At 38.2% G+C, this 22,514-nt stretch overlaps 1 protein-coding gene across 1 annotated transcript; it reads left to right on the plus strand.

Annotated features, from left to right (window-relative positions):
• The first annotated feature begins 1,894 nt into the window (after window positions 1-1,894).
• LOC110297024 (hyaluronidase-4) lies at window positions 1,895-19,116 on the plus strand. The gene is made up of 5 exons (XM_021165823.1): window positions 1,895-1,920; window positions 6,427-6,569; window positions 9,360-10,361; window positions 16,381-16,470; window positions 18,290-19,116. The coding sequence occupies exons 3-5, from the start codon at window positions 9,408-9,410 to the stop codon at window positions 18,689-18,691; spliced, it is 1,446 nt and encodes a 481-aa protein (XP_021021482.1). The 5' UTR covers window positions 1,895-1,920; window positions 6,427-6,569; window positions 9,360-9,407; the 3' UTR covers window positions 18,692-19,116.
• The last annotated feature ends 3,398 nt before the right edge of the window (window positions 19,117-22,514 follow it).

A 22,514-nucleotide genomic window follows, 5' to 3' on the forward strand; every position in this document is an offset into this window, starting at 1 on the left:
TTGTGACATTTCTATTGGATTGAATCCTGGCTCTTGTGTTGAATCAGTCTTGTGTTGCCTTTCTCTCTAGTATTCTAAGCTTTTATGAAACTCTTGCTTTGTACTGTGTTTTTTTTTTTTTTTCTATAGTTTAACCCAGAGCTCTTGGGGGCGGGGGGGGGGTGTAACATGTCATTCTTCCTTTCTCATGGTAGTCTAGTTTTGGTAGCACATTTAGTACCACCTTAAATCTCTGTAAAAATGTTAGCCTTTGTTATTGCTTGATTGTTTTCTGACACAGGGCTACAGAGTCTTATTCTGTGCAATGTGGCCTTGAGCTCAGGATCCTTCTTCTGTGGACTTGATACTTATGTAGTTTGAATATGCTTGGTCCAGGGAGTGGCACTATTAGGAGGTGTGGCTTTATTGGAGGAAGTGTGTCATTGTGGGAATGGGCTTTAAGACTTTCATCCTAGCTGCCTGGATTAAGAACTAGCCTTGTCTCAGGCTGGCCTTGATCTGCTTGCCTTAGTCTCCTGTGATTAAAGGCATGCACTAGGTTAGGTACTTGCCCTGACCTAAGCTTATCATGGTCACTATGCATCAAACTCTACATATCAAGATCTGGGTCAGAAGCCTGTGCCTTCCAGCCTCAAGATCTGGGTCACAGGTGAGCTTTCCATTTCTGGACTGTAGTTCATTCCAGATGTAATCAAACTGACAACCAGGAATAGCCATCACAACACTTTATTCTTTTTTTTTTTTTTTACCACAGTTTCATCTTCCCTTCCCTGTTCTCTAGAACCAGTTGTTCACTTTCTTAATTTCTTCTCTTTCACACTGTTGGTTAGTATTATGTGTCTGGTAATCCTTGGTCATAATATACGTGAAGTACTCAAGTAGTTGAAAAATCTGTCATAAGAATTTAACTCCTGTGCTTGAATTACTTACTCAACAGTATTCTGTACTGCACGGGAGAAGATCTCTGAGATAAAGACTGAGTCATGCAGACAAGTAGCATTCCATCAGGTGCACGTGAGTGGAAAACATTCAGGTTGGTAGGAACTCCCATAATTACCAAAGGAAGGAGGGAATTATCCTGGGAGAAGAGTGCAATTCCCAGAGAGTTCAACAGTCAGTCACTCCTGCTTTCTGTGCTCACTAGGGAGACCACCTTTCTGCATTTAAACTATGCTTTTGTATTTGGTCCAAATCAAAAGTAGAGCCTTATAGAGGAAGATCTGTTTAAATATTCTGAGGTCAGATATCAGTCCTGATTGATACTCTACAAATTTTGGGAACGGCACAAAGAGGTCTGGCTATTCTGAGATCTGTAAGCAATATTTCAACAGATAGCTCTAATAATTGCCTTCCACCCACCCCATGTTTCTTGTATTCAGCTTTGTATTGATTTTGTCTAATACTGGGAACAGAGAATGGCATATTACATAAAGACAAGCTCAACTCACCACCTTGAGCCACGAGTTCTGGTTCATTCATACATTTTCCCAGGATAATAAGGAATGCCTCACTAAGGGTCAGTTATTCTCTTGTTGAGACCAGCACATGAGGGTCTATTTGTTAAAATAACACAGGGTACACCAAGCCTTTGACTGCCTTTTGCTCTTCATTCTGGAAATCTTACCCACACAGTCCTCTTGACTGCCTCCCACTGGAATCCCAATCAGTTTTCTTTTCTCCCTGGTCAGGTCAACGATTTAAGTTGGATATTTTTAAAAAGGCATGCTCATTTTATACTAAGGTAGTTTGAAGGGAGACTGACTTTGATTATAAAGAGATTTACTGCAAGCCTCCTGTTTAGCTTGGAGGACTGAGTCAGCCCTGTAATGACAGGCTTCCGGGAGCAGTGGGGCATCCTTGCTGCTCAACCACTGCTCTGAAGCAGGTGAATAAAGGACCAGCAGGCAAACAAAAGCAAAGGTAAATTATACTTTATGTTCTGTCTGAAAAAAATTTTTTTTAAAGATTGTTTTTCAAAATGTCTTCTTACAACAGCTAGAAGAAAACTAATCTTCACTTACTTGAATATTCCATTTTCTTTTTTTTAGCTAACTTTATTGTTCACTGAAGTATTTTCTTCAATATAAACTACTTTTGGGAATTCAGTATCTTAAAAATGTATTTGTTGCTGGTACTTGTAAATTAAATTAAATTTTTATCCATTATATATTTGTATTTGAAAATATTCTCACTTTTATGTTTAGTCAAGCTGGCTTACTTCTTTTTTATGTTTATAGTTTCTCTGAAAAGCAAGATTTTGTAGCATGTATCACAGCCTTAAGTTTTGATGTTGTACATGGTATTCCACAAAGAAGGCCTATTAATCAGCTCTAATACAGGTTTATTAGAGAGCTACACACTTTAATCATCTTATAATTAATAGTGGTAAAGAGTTCCTCATGCTAGCAATTTCCATTACAGTAGCAGTATGTTTATTCAATAAAATACTTTTCATAATCTTTAGTAGTGTCTTGTAATCTATTCTATAATTATTGTATCTAACATAATGATTAATACTGGAGGGCCGCTGTTTATAGCAAATGTTACATGTAATATTGAAAGATTCAGAAAATATATGTTTCTATCATAAAAATAAGTTTAAATTTTATCCAGTTACTGTGAAAGTGACTGGGTAGAGAACAGTCTCCGGCTGTCTTTCTCATACCATTTCGTACTTTCTTTTGTACTTTTGTCTTTTCTATTTTAGAAAAATATATGTATGTGAGCATGTTTATGTGAACCCTCTTCCTAATTAGTAAGATATTTTCTAAGATTCTTTCATGAGATGGAATGACAACAACACATGAAGCAATGTTCCTTTGGTAGAGTATATCGGATGTGTCAAGAACTGGCTACTCCGGTCTGGGATTCCTTCTGTCTTGGCATAGTTATTTCAAAACTACTTACGGTAATGTCAGTGCAGCTCAGAACTGGTGCTCTGTACATTTCTCAATTTCTTCCCCATGTGAGAAGATTCTCTCACATTGCATTGGGGAATTAGAATTCAAAATTACTTTACTACTTTTGTTTTGTTTTGTTTTTTCAAGATAGGGTTTTTCTATGTAGCATTGGCTGTCCTGAAACTCACTCTGTAGACCAGGCTGGCCTCAAACCACTCACTGAGATTATCTGCCTCCCAAGTGCTGGGATTAAAGGTGTACACCACTCACCATCTGGCAATTTATTTGTTTTCAAGTTGCAAGGCTTGTAACTACCCGGAATGCAATTTGCAATCTAGGGGAAATAAAAACTTATTGTAAAAAGTTGAAACTTTTTGAAGGGGTATTATTTCCTTTGAATTGATGATTAACTTATGTTTCTATCACTAATATAGAAACTCGCTTTCTTTACTAATGTACAAGTACCAAACCTAAAGTAGAGATCCAGTTATTTAGTGACCTTTAAAAGTGTACACAAATTAATAGTTAACTATTTGCTATTTTGTCAGGAGCTTAATTGATCTGGTTATAAGATAGCATAAACTATTTGCAACTACAACTTGGCACATTCAGTTGCAACATAAGGATTTCTCATTAATCCAAAAACGATGCTGAACATCTAGGCCCAGGAACTTAGACAAAGATGAAATATCTATATAACTAATCCCTTGAGATATAAACCTTAAAATATTAAGATAAGTACATATGGACATTATTTCATTACCCTTTGTTTAGGTACCAAAATATTTTCAGACTAGGAAGCTTTAATGAACTTGATAACTTATTGTCAAGTGTACTTGAAGGCTGAGAGAAATTATTTCAGGTAGAAGGTGGTTATAAAATCAGAGAACACTGTAAGGTCAGACATGCATCAATTACATATGAGCTGCCAGAACATAGCTGTAAGATGCCCGTAATCTGTTCAATTCAGTGAGATGACTGTGTGGGATAAGAAAGCTGTCCCCAAGGGAACTCAACCAGGGAGTGTGACACTGCATTTCAGAGGCAAGGAGTGAGCAGGACCCCACATATTTATGCTAGAGAATCAGAGTTTATATTCTCTTTTAGATTGCATTTCTTAAAAACATAAAATAGTTCTGCTTCGCAGAGAAGTGTGACTTCTCATCCTGAAAAACAGTGAAATTTCCATTTACAAGTATTATGTGACTATTACTGAGGAGATTCATAGAAATGTTGTATTTTCCAAATAGAGAACCGCAACAGACCAAAGTCAGATTCTCACCCAAATCTAGCTTTGATCAACCAATGAGTTTATTGGGGATGCTTATAAGAACAGAGTTAAGAAGTTACCTTCTAGAACCAGAATGACTCTTGGTCACCTGCCTATCACTAAGAAGCTTCCCCCACTCCACAGCGTCCAGATGGTGGGTGATTACTCACAAAAGCAGTACAACAAGTTCCCCTGGCAACTTGCATGCATGTTCACCACTGAGAGGTATCCTCCACAGCAGCGATTTGTGAATTACAGGGCTTTGTGGAGTGGCTTTGCACTTCTTATGAATTTCTTGTGAAATTTTGGAGCCTTGTGAATACCAACACTCCCTCTAAGAGGGCAGGTTTTCACCCAGAGGAAGTAGCTTTGTAACAGGAGACACCGAACTGGTCAATATATATTTACAAAGTTAAGTGTATTTTTCAGAAGAATAGAAAGAAAGTTTTATAGAACACAGATATTACAATAGTTCTAAAATTTGTTCAAAAGAAGGCATACTGGTGTTCTCTGATCATGATGTGAAAGAGACTTATAATAAATTAAGAACATACTTATAAATTATGGGCCTTCAAGAGACAGTAATAAAATGGATTGTATTACAATACAATTGGTGCTAAATTTTTAATTAAAAATTATGGGGAAAAACAATTGAGAAACATCTATCTATCTATCTATCTATCTATCTATCTATCTATCTACTACCTATTTTTTTTTTGAGCAGGCAAAAACCCAGCTCATTAAGCTATGACATTTAAAATGAAAGGACTTCATAAGGAAAAAGCATACCTCTTACAGGCTCTTGCTCCAGTAAACTGTTATTGGACCGCAAGCTAGTACTTACTACTGCAGAGTTGTGGGTGCAGCTTTGAGATCACCAATTCTACTCTGCCTTTCAGCTTGATAAATATTTATGTACTTTATAATATTCAATAAGACACCACTATGAACTATACCTTCTTTGAGAGTTTGAAAGTAAAAATCACACTTGTTGGATTCCCAAGAGACTGGGAACTCTAGGATATCTCTGTTAACCTTTATGGATTTCATTTGACATCTTAAAAAGGTATTTAAAAATGAAACCCCAATATCATGTAAAAGAAAAAGAAGGGTTATAAATTAGGACATTAGATTTTTTCTGCAATGCACTACCATGATGTCGGGAGTGTATGCTTTTAAAAATCTTTGCTGGGTAATTGCTCTAATCTTAATGAGCACCATCCTTGCTGTATGATTGAAAAAAAGAAGAAAAAAGAAAAAGAAGCTATAGTCAAGACTAAGACATAGTTTAATTCCAGCACTGGGGAGATGATGACAGGAAGATTAGAGGTCAGGGTCAACCTTGGTGCAAAGAAAGATCTGGCTTCCCAAACAAAGATAAGACAAACTTTAAACACAACCAAGAAAAAAAAATAACAAAAACAAAGGTAGAAATGTAGTTCAGGGGTAGAGTGCTGTTTTCCATGCACACGCACAAGGCTCTGGATTTGTTTCTCATCAGATCCAAAGAAGAAAATATAAATATTCACTTTTGTTTTTAAAAAATTGATAATTGTTAAAAACACCACGAGATTGCTACTTATAATGCTTTGAACCAACAGTCTTTCGGGGTCATCACGAAAACTTCTTTATAGTCATCCTGATCCTTCCAGAACTAACCTTAGTTTTTCTTATTGAAATATTGCTTGAATGAATGCTAATTTCCTCTGCCTTCACACAGGGTCCAGAGATTCAAAGACCATCGGGCCAAGTACTTAATTGGGGGGCGGGGAGGCTTATTGCTTATGCAAGAGACAGAATGTTTATATCTTCAGGCATCATGGGCAAAATGATGCCAGAGAGAACTATTTGTAGGACTTCTACTTTGGTGGGTGACTTGAAGGGGATCTAAGTGTGGGAAGGCGGGAGATAGTCAGAGAGAATAAATGTGTGAATAAACAAGAGTGATTATGTGCAGGACTTTGGGTTTCATTCCTGAGCCTGAAAACAAGCAAATGAACAGGAAACGACAAGAGCAAAACCATCCCTGGAGTCATTCGTTCCTCCCCAACAGATGTGTTTGGTATTTGTGCATTGCAACCGTGCCACCAACCCCTCCCATGCTTGAACAAGATTTAAAGGGGGACTTATACTGACTCATTTTTATTGTGGCTTGGCAATGAACTAGCATATCTTTGGTAGCCTGTGAAATTACCCCCATCAGACGTTAAGCTCCATGGTTTCAACAGCTTCTGAGTGTTGGTTTATTCATTTCAGGTTTTTAAACATAGTTTATCACAACTGTTCTGCTGAGAGGAGATTGGCTTCTTCACTAACTCCAGTCTATATGTATCAGACCTGTCTCCACCCAAGGAATAGCTATTCACCTTTTTTGCTATCTGGAAGAGTGAACCAAAGTGGTAAGTAGGACCCAGTTGTGGAGAGTCCTAGAAACACATCTCATCTTTCTGTTACCTTCTCAGTGCTCATCTTTTAGTGGGCAACATCAGAAGTGTGAAGCCCCAAATCACAGTGTATCATTTAAGAAAGCACACACCTTTATTCCCAGCACTTGAGAGGCAGAGGCAGGCAGATTTCTGAGTTCGAAGCCAGCCTGGTCTACAGAGTGAGTTCCAGGACAAAACGGGCTACACAGAGAAACCCTGTCTCGAAAAAAGAAAAGAAAAGAAAAGAAAAGAAAAGAAAAGAAAAGAAAAGAAAAGAAAAGAAAAGAAAAGAAAACAAAAAGAAACTTTCTTGGGTATGTCCTTCTCTATGGGGCGAAGAGATCTGACAAGAAACCTATTTCCTTTTTCTTTTGTTTAAAGGTCTCCAAAATGTCTTCACAGATGGCTTTCCTACGTTCCAAATAAAACTGGTTCCTAAGCAGAGAGAAAGAGATGACAGAATTTAGGGGACAAGCCCAGGTTAAAGTCCCTACTCATCTATACCTTCAATACATTATCAAGTCGTCCTCAATTCCACTAATTAAAGATGTGTTTAAAGAAATAGGTCCTCATGAGAGGAGGATGAGGAGGCCAGGAAGCAAAAGCAGGTTGCTATGGGATGATTATGATTAGGTGTGGTAGTCAGGCAGTGATCTGGGCTTCAACAGGTTGAGATATAGTAGGGCTCAGAAGCAGGGGCTGAGGTTGCATGGATAGGGTGAGGGGAAGGGGACCTGAGGAAATCTGAAGCACAAAGATCAGCTGTATGTTTGTAGGGTTATTCATCTTCAGGCCGCATTGGTTTAGCCAATGGATAAAAATACTTAATTAGGACTGGTGAGATGGCTCAGCAGGTAAGAGCACTGACTGCTCTTCTGAAGGTCCTGAGTTCAAATCCCAGCAATCACATGATAGCTCACAACCATCCCTAATGAGATCTGATGCCCTCTTCTGGTGTGACTAAAGAGAGCTACAGTGTACTTTTATATAAATAATAAATAAACCTTTTAAAAATACTTAATTAAAAAATGACATTTGAATGTGTCAGTTTACTTTAGGACTTTAAAAATATTGTTTCACTAAATAAGCCCCAAAGTCCAAATGCTTTCCCATCTTTTATGAGGAGCTTGGATGCTGATTTGGACCTCAATAAAACCACTTAGATACATCCTACTCTAGCTTTTGAATTGAGATCTTGGGATTCAAAGAGTCTAAGGGGTGATGTTGATATGGTGTGATCAAATTCCCACCTTGTGCGAAGATGGTCCAGTGAGAAAAACACTTGTTGCAGAAGTGTGAGAACCTGAATTTGGATTGCCCAAAACCTACATAAAAGGGGTGCCATGGAACTCACCTGTAACCCCAGCACTGAGGGAATGTAGACGGGTGGAATCCTTAAGGGCACTAGCCAGCAATGTAGATGAATTAATGAGTTTAAGGTTCAGAAAGAGGTTCTTTCTGTCTTAAAAACTGAGATAGAGAGTGAGTGATAAAGACATTGGACAGTGACCTTCCCACATTCATGAGTAGGCAAGTGCACTTGCATACACACACACACACACACACACACACACACACACACNCACACACACACACACACACACACACCACACACACACACACACACACACCACACACACACACACACACACACACACACTTTTCTTTGTCCATCCAATGTCCATGGTTCCGTTGTTTTGTGCCAACATTGTTCCCGGGGTACAGAACTTTTATGTTCACATACGGTAGGTTTTATTTCAAACCAGAAACTGTGAGAGAGGCTCTTCCTGTGACTCCTGACTTAGGACAATTTCAGGATTGTAGGTAATTATCATTTTAACCACCAGAGGTCACCCACCAAAACCCATAGCATTTTTCAGGTCTAGCATACTAAAGTGAATAAAAACTCTAAGTAACCTATCAAACCACTAAACAATAGTTACGTCACTCCACATTTCACCAAAACCTGTGGAACAGAATTCACCACAGAGGAAGGGGAAAGGAAGCTGTGTCATGGGCACTTAATCAGCAAATGTCTTAACACCATGGTGGTATACTTAAGCAGACTATTTCCATGGTCCAACAGAACTTTACATCAATCAGGTCTTTGCTGTGGTTACCTAAACATAATTCTTTTGTAGTTTTTTCCAGAAGACTGAAAAGGAGACATGACAACTCTCCATCTCTTACTCACCCATCCCGAGTGCACCTCCATCGCAGTGTTCTTTGCCACTGACCGCGGTTCTCTTATATCCCTCACAGCCCGAGCAATCACTCCCCTAACCTAGCTAGCATTTTCTCTAGTATTTGCTTGCATAGCCTCATCTTTCATGTAAGGGGACATCAATCAGAACACTCCATTTCTGTCTTAGTTTCCTGTTTTGTGAAATAAAAGTGCAATCACAGATTGTTACATAATTGTTATAATAAAGCAATTAAAGCATTTGAAGTGTAAGGCCTGATACTGGGAAGCTTTCCAAAGTGATTGTAAATATTATTTCGCATCTGTTTTTCATCATAAACCTCACATCTTATCCATATTTTATTGTGGACATACAGGCTTTGTAACCCTTGGACACTTTTTGAATCCTTTTGCTTATCCCCGAGTAGAAACCTGATCATGACACTTGATTTTACATCTCAATCCATTCATCAGAATTTCTTTAACTTTAAAATAAATTGTGCTCTGAAAATATAAATAAATAGTAACAGCATCTCTCCTCTTGGAAGTAATTACTAACAGAAAGCTAAATTTCTCCACAGGTCTTTTGGATTACGTTGAAGAAGAGGTAGTGAAGGTTCTATCTTATCATGCAACTATTGCCTGAAGGACAGTTAAGACTCTGTGCTTTTCAACCAGTACATCTTACATCGGGGCTGCTCACGCTTCTTATCCTGAAGTCTATCTCATCCCTAAAACCTGCCCGACTTCCAGTTTATCAAAGGAAACCATTTATTGCTGCTTGGAATGCTCCAACAGACCTGTGTTTGATAAAATATAATTTATCACTGAACTTAAAAGTGTTTCAGATGGTTGGAAGCCCTCGGCTCAAAGACAGGGGGCAAAATGTTGTTATATTTTATGCCAACAGATTGGGATATTACCCATGGTATACATCAGAAGGGGTACCCATCAATGGTGGTCTTCCCCAAAACACAAGCTTACAAGTACACCTGAAAAAAGCTGCCCAGGATATTAATTATTACATACCTTCTGAAAATTTCAGTGGACTTGCTGTTATAGACTGGGAATATTGGCGCCCACAGTGGGCCCGGAACTGGAACACAAAGGATATCTACAGACAGAAGTCAAGAACTCTTATTTCTGATATGAAAGAGAACATATCTGCTGCTGATATCGAATATTCAGCCAAGGCAACTTTTGAGAAAAGTGCAAAAGCTTTCATGGAGGAAACTATCAAATTGGGAAGTAAGAGCAGACCCAAGGGCCTTTGGGGTTATTATTTATATCCTGATTGCCACAATTATAATGTTTATGCCACAAACTATACTGGGTCATGCCCAGAAGAGGAAGTTTTGAGGAACAACGACCTCTCTTGGCTCTGGAACAGCAGTACAGCCCTGTATCCGGCTGTCAGTGTTAGGAAATCCTTTGCAGACAGTGAAAACACTTTGCACTTCTCACGATTTCGGGTGCGTGAGTCACTGAGGATTTCCACCATGACATCACAGGATTATGCTCTGCCTGTATTTGTCTACACACAGCTGGGCTACAAAGAGGAACCATTACTTTTCCTTTCTAAGGTAAGACTCTCCTTGCCCCATAGTAGAGACTTTCCTCTGTATCTAAAAGAAACATTTCTTTGTTATTTTTGCCCTTTGAAGAATACCCAGTTAGTGGAAAACTAGCATCTTATTTTTTTCTAGACTACTGACCTGCTTAGACTCTTCCTTCCTGGACACTAAATTTTGTTATCTTTCTTATTATCATTCCTTTTAAAGGACACAGAGAGGTAAAAAAACAAAACAAAACAACAAAACAAAACAAAACAAAACAAAACCCTGACATCTGATGCTAGAAGCTACTGAATTCCCTATGACTGGTTATCGTGGGAGATTATTAAAATAGTTTGTCACAGGTTAAAAAATTAGAGAGGATGTTTCAAAATGGGATGGTTTGGCCATACATGTAAAAGTAGAATGAAAGACATTCTAAATACAAAGAAAATCTGTAATTTTGTAGACTGATCCATGTTAGATATAGTTGTTTCACTGACCTGCTAGTGGAAATCTGGCAGAGTAGCGTGGGCTTGGCTGGAAATTCAATGTTAACCATGAACAGTTTTGCAACCCAGGTTAAAACTCTGAGAGGACTGTCTTTGTGCCTGATTATTTTCACTCAGAAAGGTCCAGAAGAGCAAGCTTTAAACTAAGTGACTTTCAGCCTGATTTTCTCTCCATTGCTGCTCTAATCACTTAAATAGTAGCTTCTAGGAAAAAGGGTGGATGTGGGTACTAACGTTTACATATTTCCTCACCAAGAAGACTTGAACCCTGTTTCAGCCATTGCATTTATGATGCAATAATATTTCTCCATTTTACTCACCATCAAAGGGTTTGAGATAGTTCAACAGGGACATTTCTTTTCTCTCCTTATTATAACTTTCAGTTGAGTAGCCTGTGCTACAAGATAAAAGATGTTCTTGTATCTTGACAGCCTCATATGGGTGCTTAGGAAACCCTCAGGTATGGGCTTTACTATGCATGCTCATTCAAAGGAGAAGCTGTGCATCAGTGGGAGGTAGAGAAAATGCTATGTTTCCAACACTATGCAGAAGGTGAAAGTCTTCACCCACAGCTGAAACTCACAGTGACTCCCAAAATAAGCTGCAAAAATTGAATCAAGAATGGCAAGAGGTCACTTTTGGGAGGTTTGGAAAAGCTATATCAACTTTAACAGAACAACCATGACACTGGAAAATTAAAACATACTATATATTTATATATAATCTTATGTATTATAATATATATGCTAAATATATATCAGAAAGTGTATTTTAACTTTATATGTAAAATAATAATCTCCCTTTTTAAAGTGATGATTCATTTATTTTTGGAAAAAGGAACTCTAAACTGTAAAGGAACAATGTTCATTTGGAAAGACAGCTTAGTGTGCTGGTACATTCTGCATATTGCACATAGCTCAGGTAACATTTTTAAAATAGTGATGGCTTAGAAATGCTACTTTTCCTTCCCAGGAAAGTATCACCACCAGCATTTAGGCCTCATCTCCTTCTGAAAGGAGAGCTTATTTTATGTTTTGTTTTGTTTTTTGAGACAGGGTTTCTCTGTGTAGCCTTGACTGTGTTGGAACTCACTTTGTAGACCAGGCTGGCCTCGAACTCAGAAATCTGCCTGCCTCTGCCTCCTGAGTGCTGGGATTAAAGGCATGCGCCACCACGCCCGGCTTGAAAGGGGAGCTTCTATTCGAGTGTTTAAAAATATCAACATTCCCACCACTGCATTCAACCTATCATAAAAAACTTCTATTCATAAATTAAAAAAATCTGTTGTTCATTTGTTCCAAACTCTGAATGACTATGAAGGGCTTCCATTATTTTTCTCCAATATGTCTGAATTTTAGAATGCATGCACACATACAGTTAGGATTGGGTAGCATATCTCTTTACCTTCCCAGAACCCAGAGTCTTGGTTGTTAACAACAAACAAAACAAAACAAAACAAAACAAAACAAAACAAAACAAAACAAAACCCCAACCCCAACCAACAAAACAAAACAACCAGAGAGTAGGTGTGGGGACTATCTACTCCACTGATCTAATCTAACAGAAGTATGATTAAGAAAAAAAAAAAGGTGTGTGAAAATTTGAATCACCTCAGAGATACATGTGGAATAACTATCATTTTAAAACAAGTATCAAAGCCTTGAACTTCACCATGGTCTATCTGAGAATCTTAGGCAGCTTGGGAGAACAATACAGAGGCAGTGATATCTCATTTCACTGAGAAGATGGCCTGCACGACCAACATATAAATTCAATCTAGACATAATGTGACGTCATGATTTATAAAAACAATGAAAGGTGTTTCTGAGGCTGAGGATTTAAATGTTTTTCTGTAAGTAATTTCTGGGTTATCATATAAAGTAAGTTCCTTAGTGACTCTGTTATTTCATTATGACTCCTATTAGTACACTACTTTCTAATATAAATTCTGGTAAGCACCAGGGGTCAAAATCTAAGTATGATACCCTTTACTTCTTTTTGCCCCCTTAAATGTATACAATGTAATTTGATTGTATCCACGTTGCACTTTGCCCTTCAAGTCTCCTTGGTCTTCCCTTCAATACATATCCCTCTCATTTCAAGGCTCTTTTTAAATAACACACTTAGCCCATTCAGTGCCCGTTTGTGAGCCCCCAAATACCACTAAGGAGCCAACTCCAATGCAATCACATTAGGCTCTTTTTATGGGCCATATCTCCATCTGTGACACAGCAGGACAGGAGGGTAAAGTCCTGAGCTCTCAGCCAGGACAAGATTTTATAGGAAATGGTAAGCAAGCAAGGGTGTTTCTAGCCTGGCCCACATCTGATTGGGGAACTCTTATGGAATTTTGTTGTCTTTTAAAATAATTGGCTGGTGCTGGGAGCCAAACCATAAACTTAACTTCTGCTTTCCTCTTGATAGGTGGTTGTTAGGAAGTGAAGTGCCAGGGCCAGGCTTGTATGTAACCTGGAGACACAGGTTTGTTGGGGAGTAACCTGGAAACTGGTGCTAGAGAGTTCAACCTTAGGTCAGGTTCTCTAAGATGGAGTCTGAATCCAACATCTGGCCTTTCACTATCTGCTTGTCTACGGGAATGGGACCATCCATGGGGTCATTAGCAACTTATTCGTAGCTACATCCTCATATTAAAATAGTTCCCCATCTCTCCAACAACCACCAACTGCCAACAGCTTTTCAAGTAGGGGTGGAACCACATGGGTGCTCTGCCCTGTTAGACTAGAATTTTAAATAGCTCAGTCTTGTTCAGGAAACCATAGCTGCAGTGAGCTCATAAGTGCAGTAGCCATACCATGTAGAGAGGGCAGCATTTCAAAGCCCTCCTTCTCACCTACCAGCTCTTGCACCCTTTCTGTCCCCACTTCCATAGAGCTCCCTAAACCTTAGAATGGTAGAGGGTGTGGAGGATTGACATAATGTCCCAATTAGGGTTGGACACTCATACATTCTTATTCTCAATGCTGAAACAATTATGAATTTGTTTGTATCACTGCTCACTGCCAAAAGGAGCTCCTCTGACTGAAGTTAAGAATAGCATATATTTATGAATATAATAAATACAGGTGATTAAGGACAGGCTGGCAATATGATCAAAAAGTTTAGTAATAGCTTTATGTCTAAGGCCTATGACCTCACCAGCCACAGGCCTCTGACCAGGTGTTCACTCCTAGACATGAATTTCCTCCTGTTGAGTGGGCTATAAATCTAAGCACAAAGTGGCTGACTACTCCTCTGACAGATGTGACATTATTGTACTAGTGGGTGGATCTTGCTTGGGTGGTCAGTATTACCCACCACTATAATAGGTAAGGACATTGAAGCCTTTTTCTTTTTTTTTTTTTCTACCAGTGGCCTGCTTGCTATCTTGGCACTATGAAACTAGCTAGCATAAACGGAGGACATTTTCTGATTAATTTCAGACTGGCTTCATTCTTTTTATCCTGTAACCAAAGTACTTATCAACTTCTGAAACAATGATTTGAATCTGAGGATCATGGGCAACAGCACAGAGGCCAGAGGCCAGAGGCTAGAGGCCAGAGGTGATACTGGGACCCAGAGACCAGAGATGATACTGGGACCCAGAGGCTTATTTTTGCTATAACTACTTTGTTCCTTTCTTCTTACTATTTATGAGGCTCCAACTCCTAGGTGGTCCTTGTATACTGCCAAAGGCATTTTCTTGATGGCTTCCCTAGTGTCTTTGCTTTTCTGATCTCCAGACTTTACCTGGTCCATGATTCAGTTATCAATTTGATCTCTGCCAGATTACAGTGAATCAATATGACAATCACTTTTTAAAAATACTGCCTCCTTATCTTTGGTCAAGATGAGCTTAAAGACTTGCTATGTCTTTAATCTGTCCCAGTAAACCTTTTCCTCATAATGACACCAAAGGAATGGTACAGTTAAACTAATATAACCTTAGAAGGTATGATTGTCACCACATAAATCTGTAACTTCCATATTTAGTGAATGTAAATCAATGACTTTAGTACAAGATGTAAATGCTGTGTCCCATCCCTCCTCTGATAATCTCCTTAATCCTATGCAGGCGCTTGGAGACTTGCTTCTGATCATACTGTGTGACTATCATCTTGCTAGTCTCAAGGTTGTTTCAAGTCAGTGGTCTGCATTTTTCTTACTTCCATCTTTGAGTCAACAGATATACATCTTGCAGTCTACAATCTGGGCACTGCATGGGTGATTCCTCTTCTGCTTGCATTTACCAGAAGGTTGACAATTTTCCACACCCTTAAATGTACATCATCTCATTTGAGCCCCCAAGGAGCCTCCCCTTCCTGTTCTGTGGGCTGTCTGATAATATGGACCTGGAGAATAGAAATGGATATGAACCAGAAAGGTAAATTAGTTTAAACTTAACTCCCTCTTCACATTTTAAAAATCTCCAGAAAAATGTCTGTAAAAAACTTTGTAAAGATGGACATTAATCTGGTTGATGTACTGTAGAAGTGTCAGACAAAGAGTAATATCCCAGATATTGAATGTTATGATAAGATGGCCAAAGTAAAAAACAATTTGATATTTTTGCTTGTATTTTTAATCTAACCACTTTCTACCACATAGGGAAATTTATCCCTGGAGTAAAAGGTTGTGATTAATATCCAGAATAGAGAGAATACATTTACAATTTAAAAAGCTAGGAAACCAACAACATATACCCATCTCTTATTTCTCCCTTATATTTCCTACGTCCACAGTTGTGTTTAGGCACTGAGATAGTCTTTAAATGATAAAACACAAATTCCTCCTTCTGAAACCTTGATATCCTTTATCTTAACCATATTTGGAGAAACACTTGTGGGTTTGTCATTGCTAGGTGATTCTTAGATAAACCCCGTTATGTCCAATACTTTGAAATAAAATATAGTTTCAGGGGCCAAATATAAAGGCTGGACGTCAGAGTATGGAGACATTAAGCTCTGTACATTTTCCTGGATTGAATTCAAAAGGACAAGAAGCCGCCTGAGTGAGTGTGCTGGTGAAGAAAAGGCGTGTCTTGGGAACAGGAAAATCTTTATATTCTGTTTATGCATTTATATCCTTGCTTGTAAGTAAATGCGTCCAGTCAACTTCGAGGAAATGACTTTTGGTGACTATTTTTACACCAATTATTTAAAAATAATACTGCCTATTAAAATATAGTATATTTTCTTTCAAAATATTTATATTAGCCAGGCATGGTAGCATGCATTCTTAATCCAGGTACTCAGATGCAGGCAAAGGCAAGGACAATCTATGAGTTTGAGTTTAGCCTGATTTATATTGTTTACACACACACACACACACACACACACACACACACACACACACACACACACACACTGTTGTACACACACACACACACACTCTCTAAGCATCAGTCTACTTTACATTTATGCTCCTTTAAGGAAACAGGGGATGATTTCTAGGGAGAATTTGTCTCAGCCTGTAATCTTAATTCCTGATGAGTTGATTTATCTTCCAATGACTAATTAACTCCGTTCTCTTCCATCCAGCAAGATCTAATTAGTACCATAGGAGAAAGTGCTGCGTTGGGAGCAGCAGGCATTGTTGTTTGGGGAGACATGAATCTAACTTCATCTGAGGTAAGTCAGTACCTCAGGGGTATATTGTTCTGTTTCCTGTAGAGATTACTCTAATCAAAGCTCTCTTTATTCCCATAGCAAGCCAGTTTTGGGATAAAAGTTAAAACCAGTGCTTAGCACTTAGATTTGTCTAAAAATATTAACTTTGAGAAGATAGAGATCATAACACAAATATTTCTTTGATATTTATCATGTGCTAAGAGAGTAAGGTTTTCTGTTTGTTTGCTTTGGATCTGCTTACATAATGGTCATTCCAGCTAGTGACTACTCATTCATAGACAAGGAGACAAGAGGGGAAATCAAGCAGGGTGACAGCTAATTAGGCTAGTTAGTAGCAGAACAGTTATTGATCACAACAGATTTCTCTGAAGCTAGATCTATTGCATTGGACCACTGCATGAAATATGTTGTATCCTATCTGGGGAAGTAGAAACAGATAACTTTTAAGTGTTCCTATTGAAAGTATTGTTTTTCCCTATAGAGAAGCCAGCTGGGCTCTCTTGAACTCTAGAGTCTAGAGCAACAGAACTTATATAATGATTGGTCATATAATATATAATGATTATATGGTCATATAATATATTAATATAGTATATACATATATTCATTGAGTACATATATATGTGTATCTATACACACACACACCTATATGCATATATACATATATACATCCATACAACTGAAGTTCACCAGTGGCTGTCTACCAACAGAAGGTTCAAGAATCCAGTAGTTGTTCAGTTCACGAGGCTGGAAGCCTCAGCTTCTCTTAAGTATATATCAGAATCCCGACGAAGTAGGGCCCCAAAGTCAGTAAAGGAATGGACTTGTTAGTAAGAGTGAGAGCGAGAGCAAGCAGGCAGAGAGACAGCTTGCTCCCTTCTTTCATGTCCTTTATTTAGACTGCCTGCAGATGTGGTTCAGATTGAAGGTGGACCTTCCCACCTCAAAGATCCAGATTGGAAGTGGGTTCCAAATTCAAATGATTTAATTAAGAAAAAAAAATCTCTCACAGGTGTAGGCCCAGTCATTTGGGTTTTAATTTAATTCCAGATTTAGTCAAGTTGATGAAGAAGAATAGCTATCACACACATCTATGGGCATTTATACAGAGAACCAGAGGTTCAACTGTGGACTCATGGGGCTTCATCAGGAAACAGCATATCTAACCAAGGTGACCTCTAGGAAGAACATGTACTAGAAAACACACACACACACACACAAATGATATAGTGTTACCAGCTTTCCTGTGTCTAGTTGTATGTAGGAATGTACAACCTGCCACAGGTTATGTTTAAGTATACTTAACAGAGAAGTTCAGAATGCTACAGGTGGGAGGGTCTACAATAAATAGTAAATGTGACAACTCAGATTCTAACACCACCAGAAAGAACTGCTCATTTCTGAGAAATAGCCTGGAGCATCTGCTCTGATGCTGATGCTGTTTTGTGTCTGTTTCTTTCTGCCTCACACTACTCATTACCTTGAGAGTTAGGAAGAGAGAGAGAGAGAGAGAGAGAGAGAGAGAGAGAGAGAGAGAGAGAGAGAGAGAGAGAGAGAGAGCAATGTATGACTTGAAAGAAGGCAAGGATCTACATGTTGACTTAGGCTAGCTTGCTGGTTCAGCTACTTTGACTAACTAGGCCATTTTCTGCCTCTAGGGCCTTTCTTGTTTCCGATCTGAGATCTTTGTGTTACAGTAGAATTCAAGAGATAACCTACTTTTGGTAGGACAAAGCCATCCTTTTAGTTCAGTCTAAAGAGCTGCCTCTGGCTCTATAACCTCTGATCCATTTTTTTTTTTTTCTTTAAACCTTTTCAGGAGAACTGTACGAAAGTGAACCGCTTTGTGAATTCTGATTTTGGCAACTACATAATCAATGTGACCAGAGCGGCTGAGGTGTGCAGTTGTCACCTTTGCAAGAATAATGGGAGGTGTGTACGGAAGACATGGAAAGCAGCTCATTACCTCCATTTGAACCCTGCAAGTTACCACATAGAGGCCTCTGAGGATGGAGAATTCATAGTGAGGGGAAGAGCATCAGACACTGACCTAGCTGTGATGGCAGAGAATTTCCTATGTCACTGTTATGAGGGATATGAGGGGGCTGACTGTAGAGAAATGACAGAGGCCAGTGGCCCCTCGGGGGTTTCCCTTTCCTCTAGCTCTGTAATAACACTGTGTCTGCTATTTCTAGCAGGTTATCAAAGCATTCAGTTGTGACATAATTGACTTTAAAGGGAATTGCATCCTTTTAAGAAGGGTGTTAGGGGACAGATAGACACTCTTCTCTCCTATGAGTTCCCCTGAGAGGCCTTATAAATCAACATATGTGTCACAACATAAACAGAACCTGTTACCTTATTTGCTACACTTTGTTTAGAGCCAGCTTTAAAAGAACAAAGCAATGCACATCATTTTCTTACTTGAGTATTTCAATTATACTTAAATTGAATTTTATTCTCTTTCTAATTATATAAACACCAGTGTACACATGAATATTAAACTTGTTGTTTCAAGCACGTTTTCTAGGTAGCAGTTTAAGGATTGGTTACAATGTAACCACCTCATTCAACAGATGGATCAACTCAGCCATGACCGGGTCAACTAATTCATCAGAGAAGGTGAAATGCAGGGCTACTTTGCCAGCCTCCCCTTCACTTGTATCTGTTTCTCTGATGGGGAATGATACTACCGGTATGGTTTCTTAGGAGAGAGAGGTCAGGGACCTGGTCCCAATTCATCGCAACCATCAACCTCTTCCTTCATAGACCCTACCAGTCTTCAAACCACAAAAAAAGTCCAGGATCCACTGAGCTGTAGATCCAAAAGCTGGAGTGATGGTGACTTTAGAAAGTGAAACCTTTTATTTAATGAAAAGTAAGTGTATAAGGAAAATCAGCTACTTTGTCTTCCTCTGCCGCCCATATAATTTTGAGTAGTAGATTTGGATTTATAATCCGTTTGAACCTGATTTAAATCATGCTTTCCACAATTTATGTGGTGGTATAAATCTTAGCAAATTCTTTATAATCCCCTTTATCATCTGAAATTTGGTAGTATAATTTTATCTCAATAAATTAGTGCAGGAATTTGCTTTGCACTCCTGGGTTCTTAGTGATGTAACGGATCCAGGACAATCTCTTGACCACCAAAGAGAAGTCAAGCTGTTTCCATCTGTGGCCAGGGACCATTTATCATCACTTAGACATTGTGTTGTGGTCTTGAGTGACACTCTCAGGGAATACGGTCTTCTTTCCATAAAGATAATTTAGTGGGCAGAGAAGCTCAAGAATGATATGATGATGCTCATAAAGAAGGGTAGCACTTGATGTCTTCTCTTTCTTAACTCTTTCAACTCAGGATCCCTGCTTGCCAGAGGTGACTGTGAAAGCTGAATTCTGAAATGTACGATACAAACAAACAACGCTTTAATAATACTGTGAATGAAAGTTATGTTTAAATACATAGATTAGCAATACAGGGGAACGCCAGGGCCAAGAAGTAGGAATGGGTAGGTAGAGGAGTTGGGGGGAGGGTATGGGGGACTTTTGGGATAGCATTGGAAATGTAAATGAGGAAAATACCTAATTAAAAAAAACCAAAAACCAACAATAAAATAAAAGAAAATAAAAATTAAATTAATTTTTATATGAAAGTAGATGTGATTAGCATTATAGAACATTTACACAACTTTAAGAATAACCAAAGAAATCACCAATAAACACCTACTATATGCTGGTAACTTTTGGCATACTATTTACTAATATTTCTTGTAAAATGATTTTTGTATTGTTACAATTATATTTTATGATCTGTGTTTCAATTCATGATGTGAGTGGTTTTCATATCATTTCATAATATTCATGCATATTATTTAAAAATCGTTTTCTCTTCCAGTAGAGGGATTAAAGGTAAAGATTTATACAAACTAAGAAAGTGCGTTAACAGTTGTTTTATTTCGAGTTAGAGTCTGAGTTAGGCAGGCTGGCCCGGAACTTGTTATGTGGCTATGAACTGAAGTGTCCAGAAGAAGCCACATCTATGTCAGAAATTACTACTACCACTACCATTACCACTACCACTACTACTACTACATTGTTCTCGAGACTGTTCCTTTTTCTGGGTTGCCCTGGCTGTCCTAGGAACACACCCTGTAGACCAGGCTGGCCTCACACTCAGAGATTCACCTGCTTCTGCCTTCCAAGTGCTAGGATTAAATGTGTGCACCACCACCAAAAGATTATTAAGAGGGTCACTGACTGATAGAACTTCTGAGATTGTGATGATCTGGAATGTGGCAGGGCCAGGATCGTAATATATTGGACTGTTTTCAGCAGTCTTAGTAGCCATTATTGACTACTTGTTCCTTTCACTTAAAATCCTTGTGACCATCAGATACATCTTCATGGAAGTGATGTATGATGCAGAATGGTGGTAGAACCTACATAAGACACAAAGAAGTGTTGAAGCCTTGAACCTTTTCTTTTGAGGCACAAAAGAGTTATCTTCTTGTCCCATCTCAACAGAAAATACTAAGGCATCTGGACATTTATTCATTTATTTATTACTATTAGCCAAATTATATAGAAATGTAACTTACAATACTATTTTATCATCATGCATGTAAAAATTATTATTTTTGTTGTTATTATTATTATTAATTCATTATCCCCCTCCTGGTCTTGTATAAAAGCAAAATGTAGAAAAGGTAGTGTGAGGCTGAAGTGATGACTCATGGGATAGGGTGCTTGCCATCATATATGATCACCTGAATTCCATCCCAGGAATATACATGGTAGAAGGAGAGAATTACATTTCATGAGCTGTTCTTTGATCTCCATACATATGCTATGCAGCTATGCATAATGATCAGGCACAAAATGAACAAGTAAATTCATGTATGTAATAAAATATTTAAAAAAGAAAAAATTCATGTTTTCTTAAAAATATCACGAATAACAATTTATAATTGTCTAGCTTATGGTATACAAAGTGATGCTATGATCCTTGAAACAACCTTTGACAATTAAATCCATTACCTAAAATACTAATTTTCATATGATAAGAACATTTGAAATTTACACTTAATCATTTTGAACTGCAAGACACACTTGTCTATTATATTCACGCCGTCAAATAGATTTCAAAATAAAATTTTATGTGTTCTAAGACTTTGTGTTGGCAATTACCTCTCTACTTTCCATATCTTCCTTATAGATTCTAAGCAAGTTTCTACTTTTAACTTCTATGAATTAAGTTGTTTTGTGTCCCCACTATAACAAAGAACGAGTGGGTGGTTGGTCTTTGCTCATACCACTTAGCATACTTTTCTGCAATTCTATCCATGTTAGCACAAATATAACAGCATTCCGTAAGGCCACTAGGCACACACACCATATTTTTCCTCTTTGCTTAGCTGTTGGAGGACACTGTGATTGATTTTATATCTTTGATATTATGAATTGGACTTCAGTGAATGAGTGCAGATACCTCTTTAACAAACTGATTTCTAAATATCAAAATCATGTTCTACAAACATCATGGAAATATTATTGATATTTTTTCTCATTGTGATTGAAATTAGCATTTTCTTTCTTTTTATTTATTTATTTATTTATTTATTTCACTCAGTATTCCATTCCCCGCCCCCCCCCCCACCTACCCTCTGACTGCTCTACATCCCACACCTCGTCCCCACCCCACCCTGTCTCCACGTGGATGTCCCCACTCCCCACCTCACCTGACTCCAAACTCGCTGGGGCCTCCAGTCTGTTGAGCATTAGGGGCAACACCTCTGAATGAACACAGACCCGGAAGTCCTCTACTGTATGTGTGATGGGGGCCTCATGTGTATTTTTGCTATTTTGAAATGTTTTAAATATACTTACTGATAAAATAATTTCTCTCCTAGAAACATTGATAATCTTTTAACGTAAACTTATAGTTAGGCAATGTACACAGATATATAATGCATTTTAAATACTCTCTCACTATGTCAGGTGGTATCATATAAGGGCTTTTGAATATATTTCTTTTTTTTTTT

This window comes from Mus caroli, chromosome 6 (assembly GCF_900094665.2).
Source record: "Mus caroli chromosome 6, CAROLI_EIJ_v1.1, whole genome shotgun sequence".
In the NCBI taxonomy this organism is placed as follows: domain Eukaryota; kingdom Metazoa; phylum Chordata; class Mammalia; order Rodentia; family Muridae; genus Mus; species Mus caroli.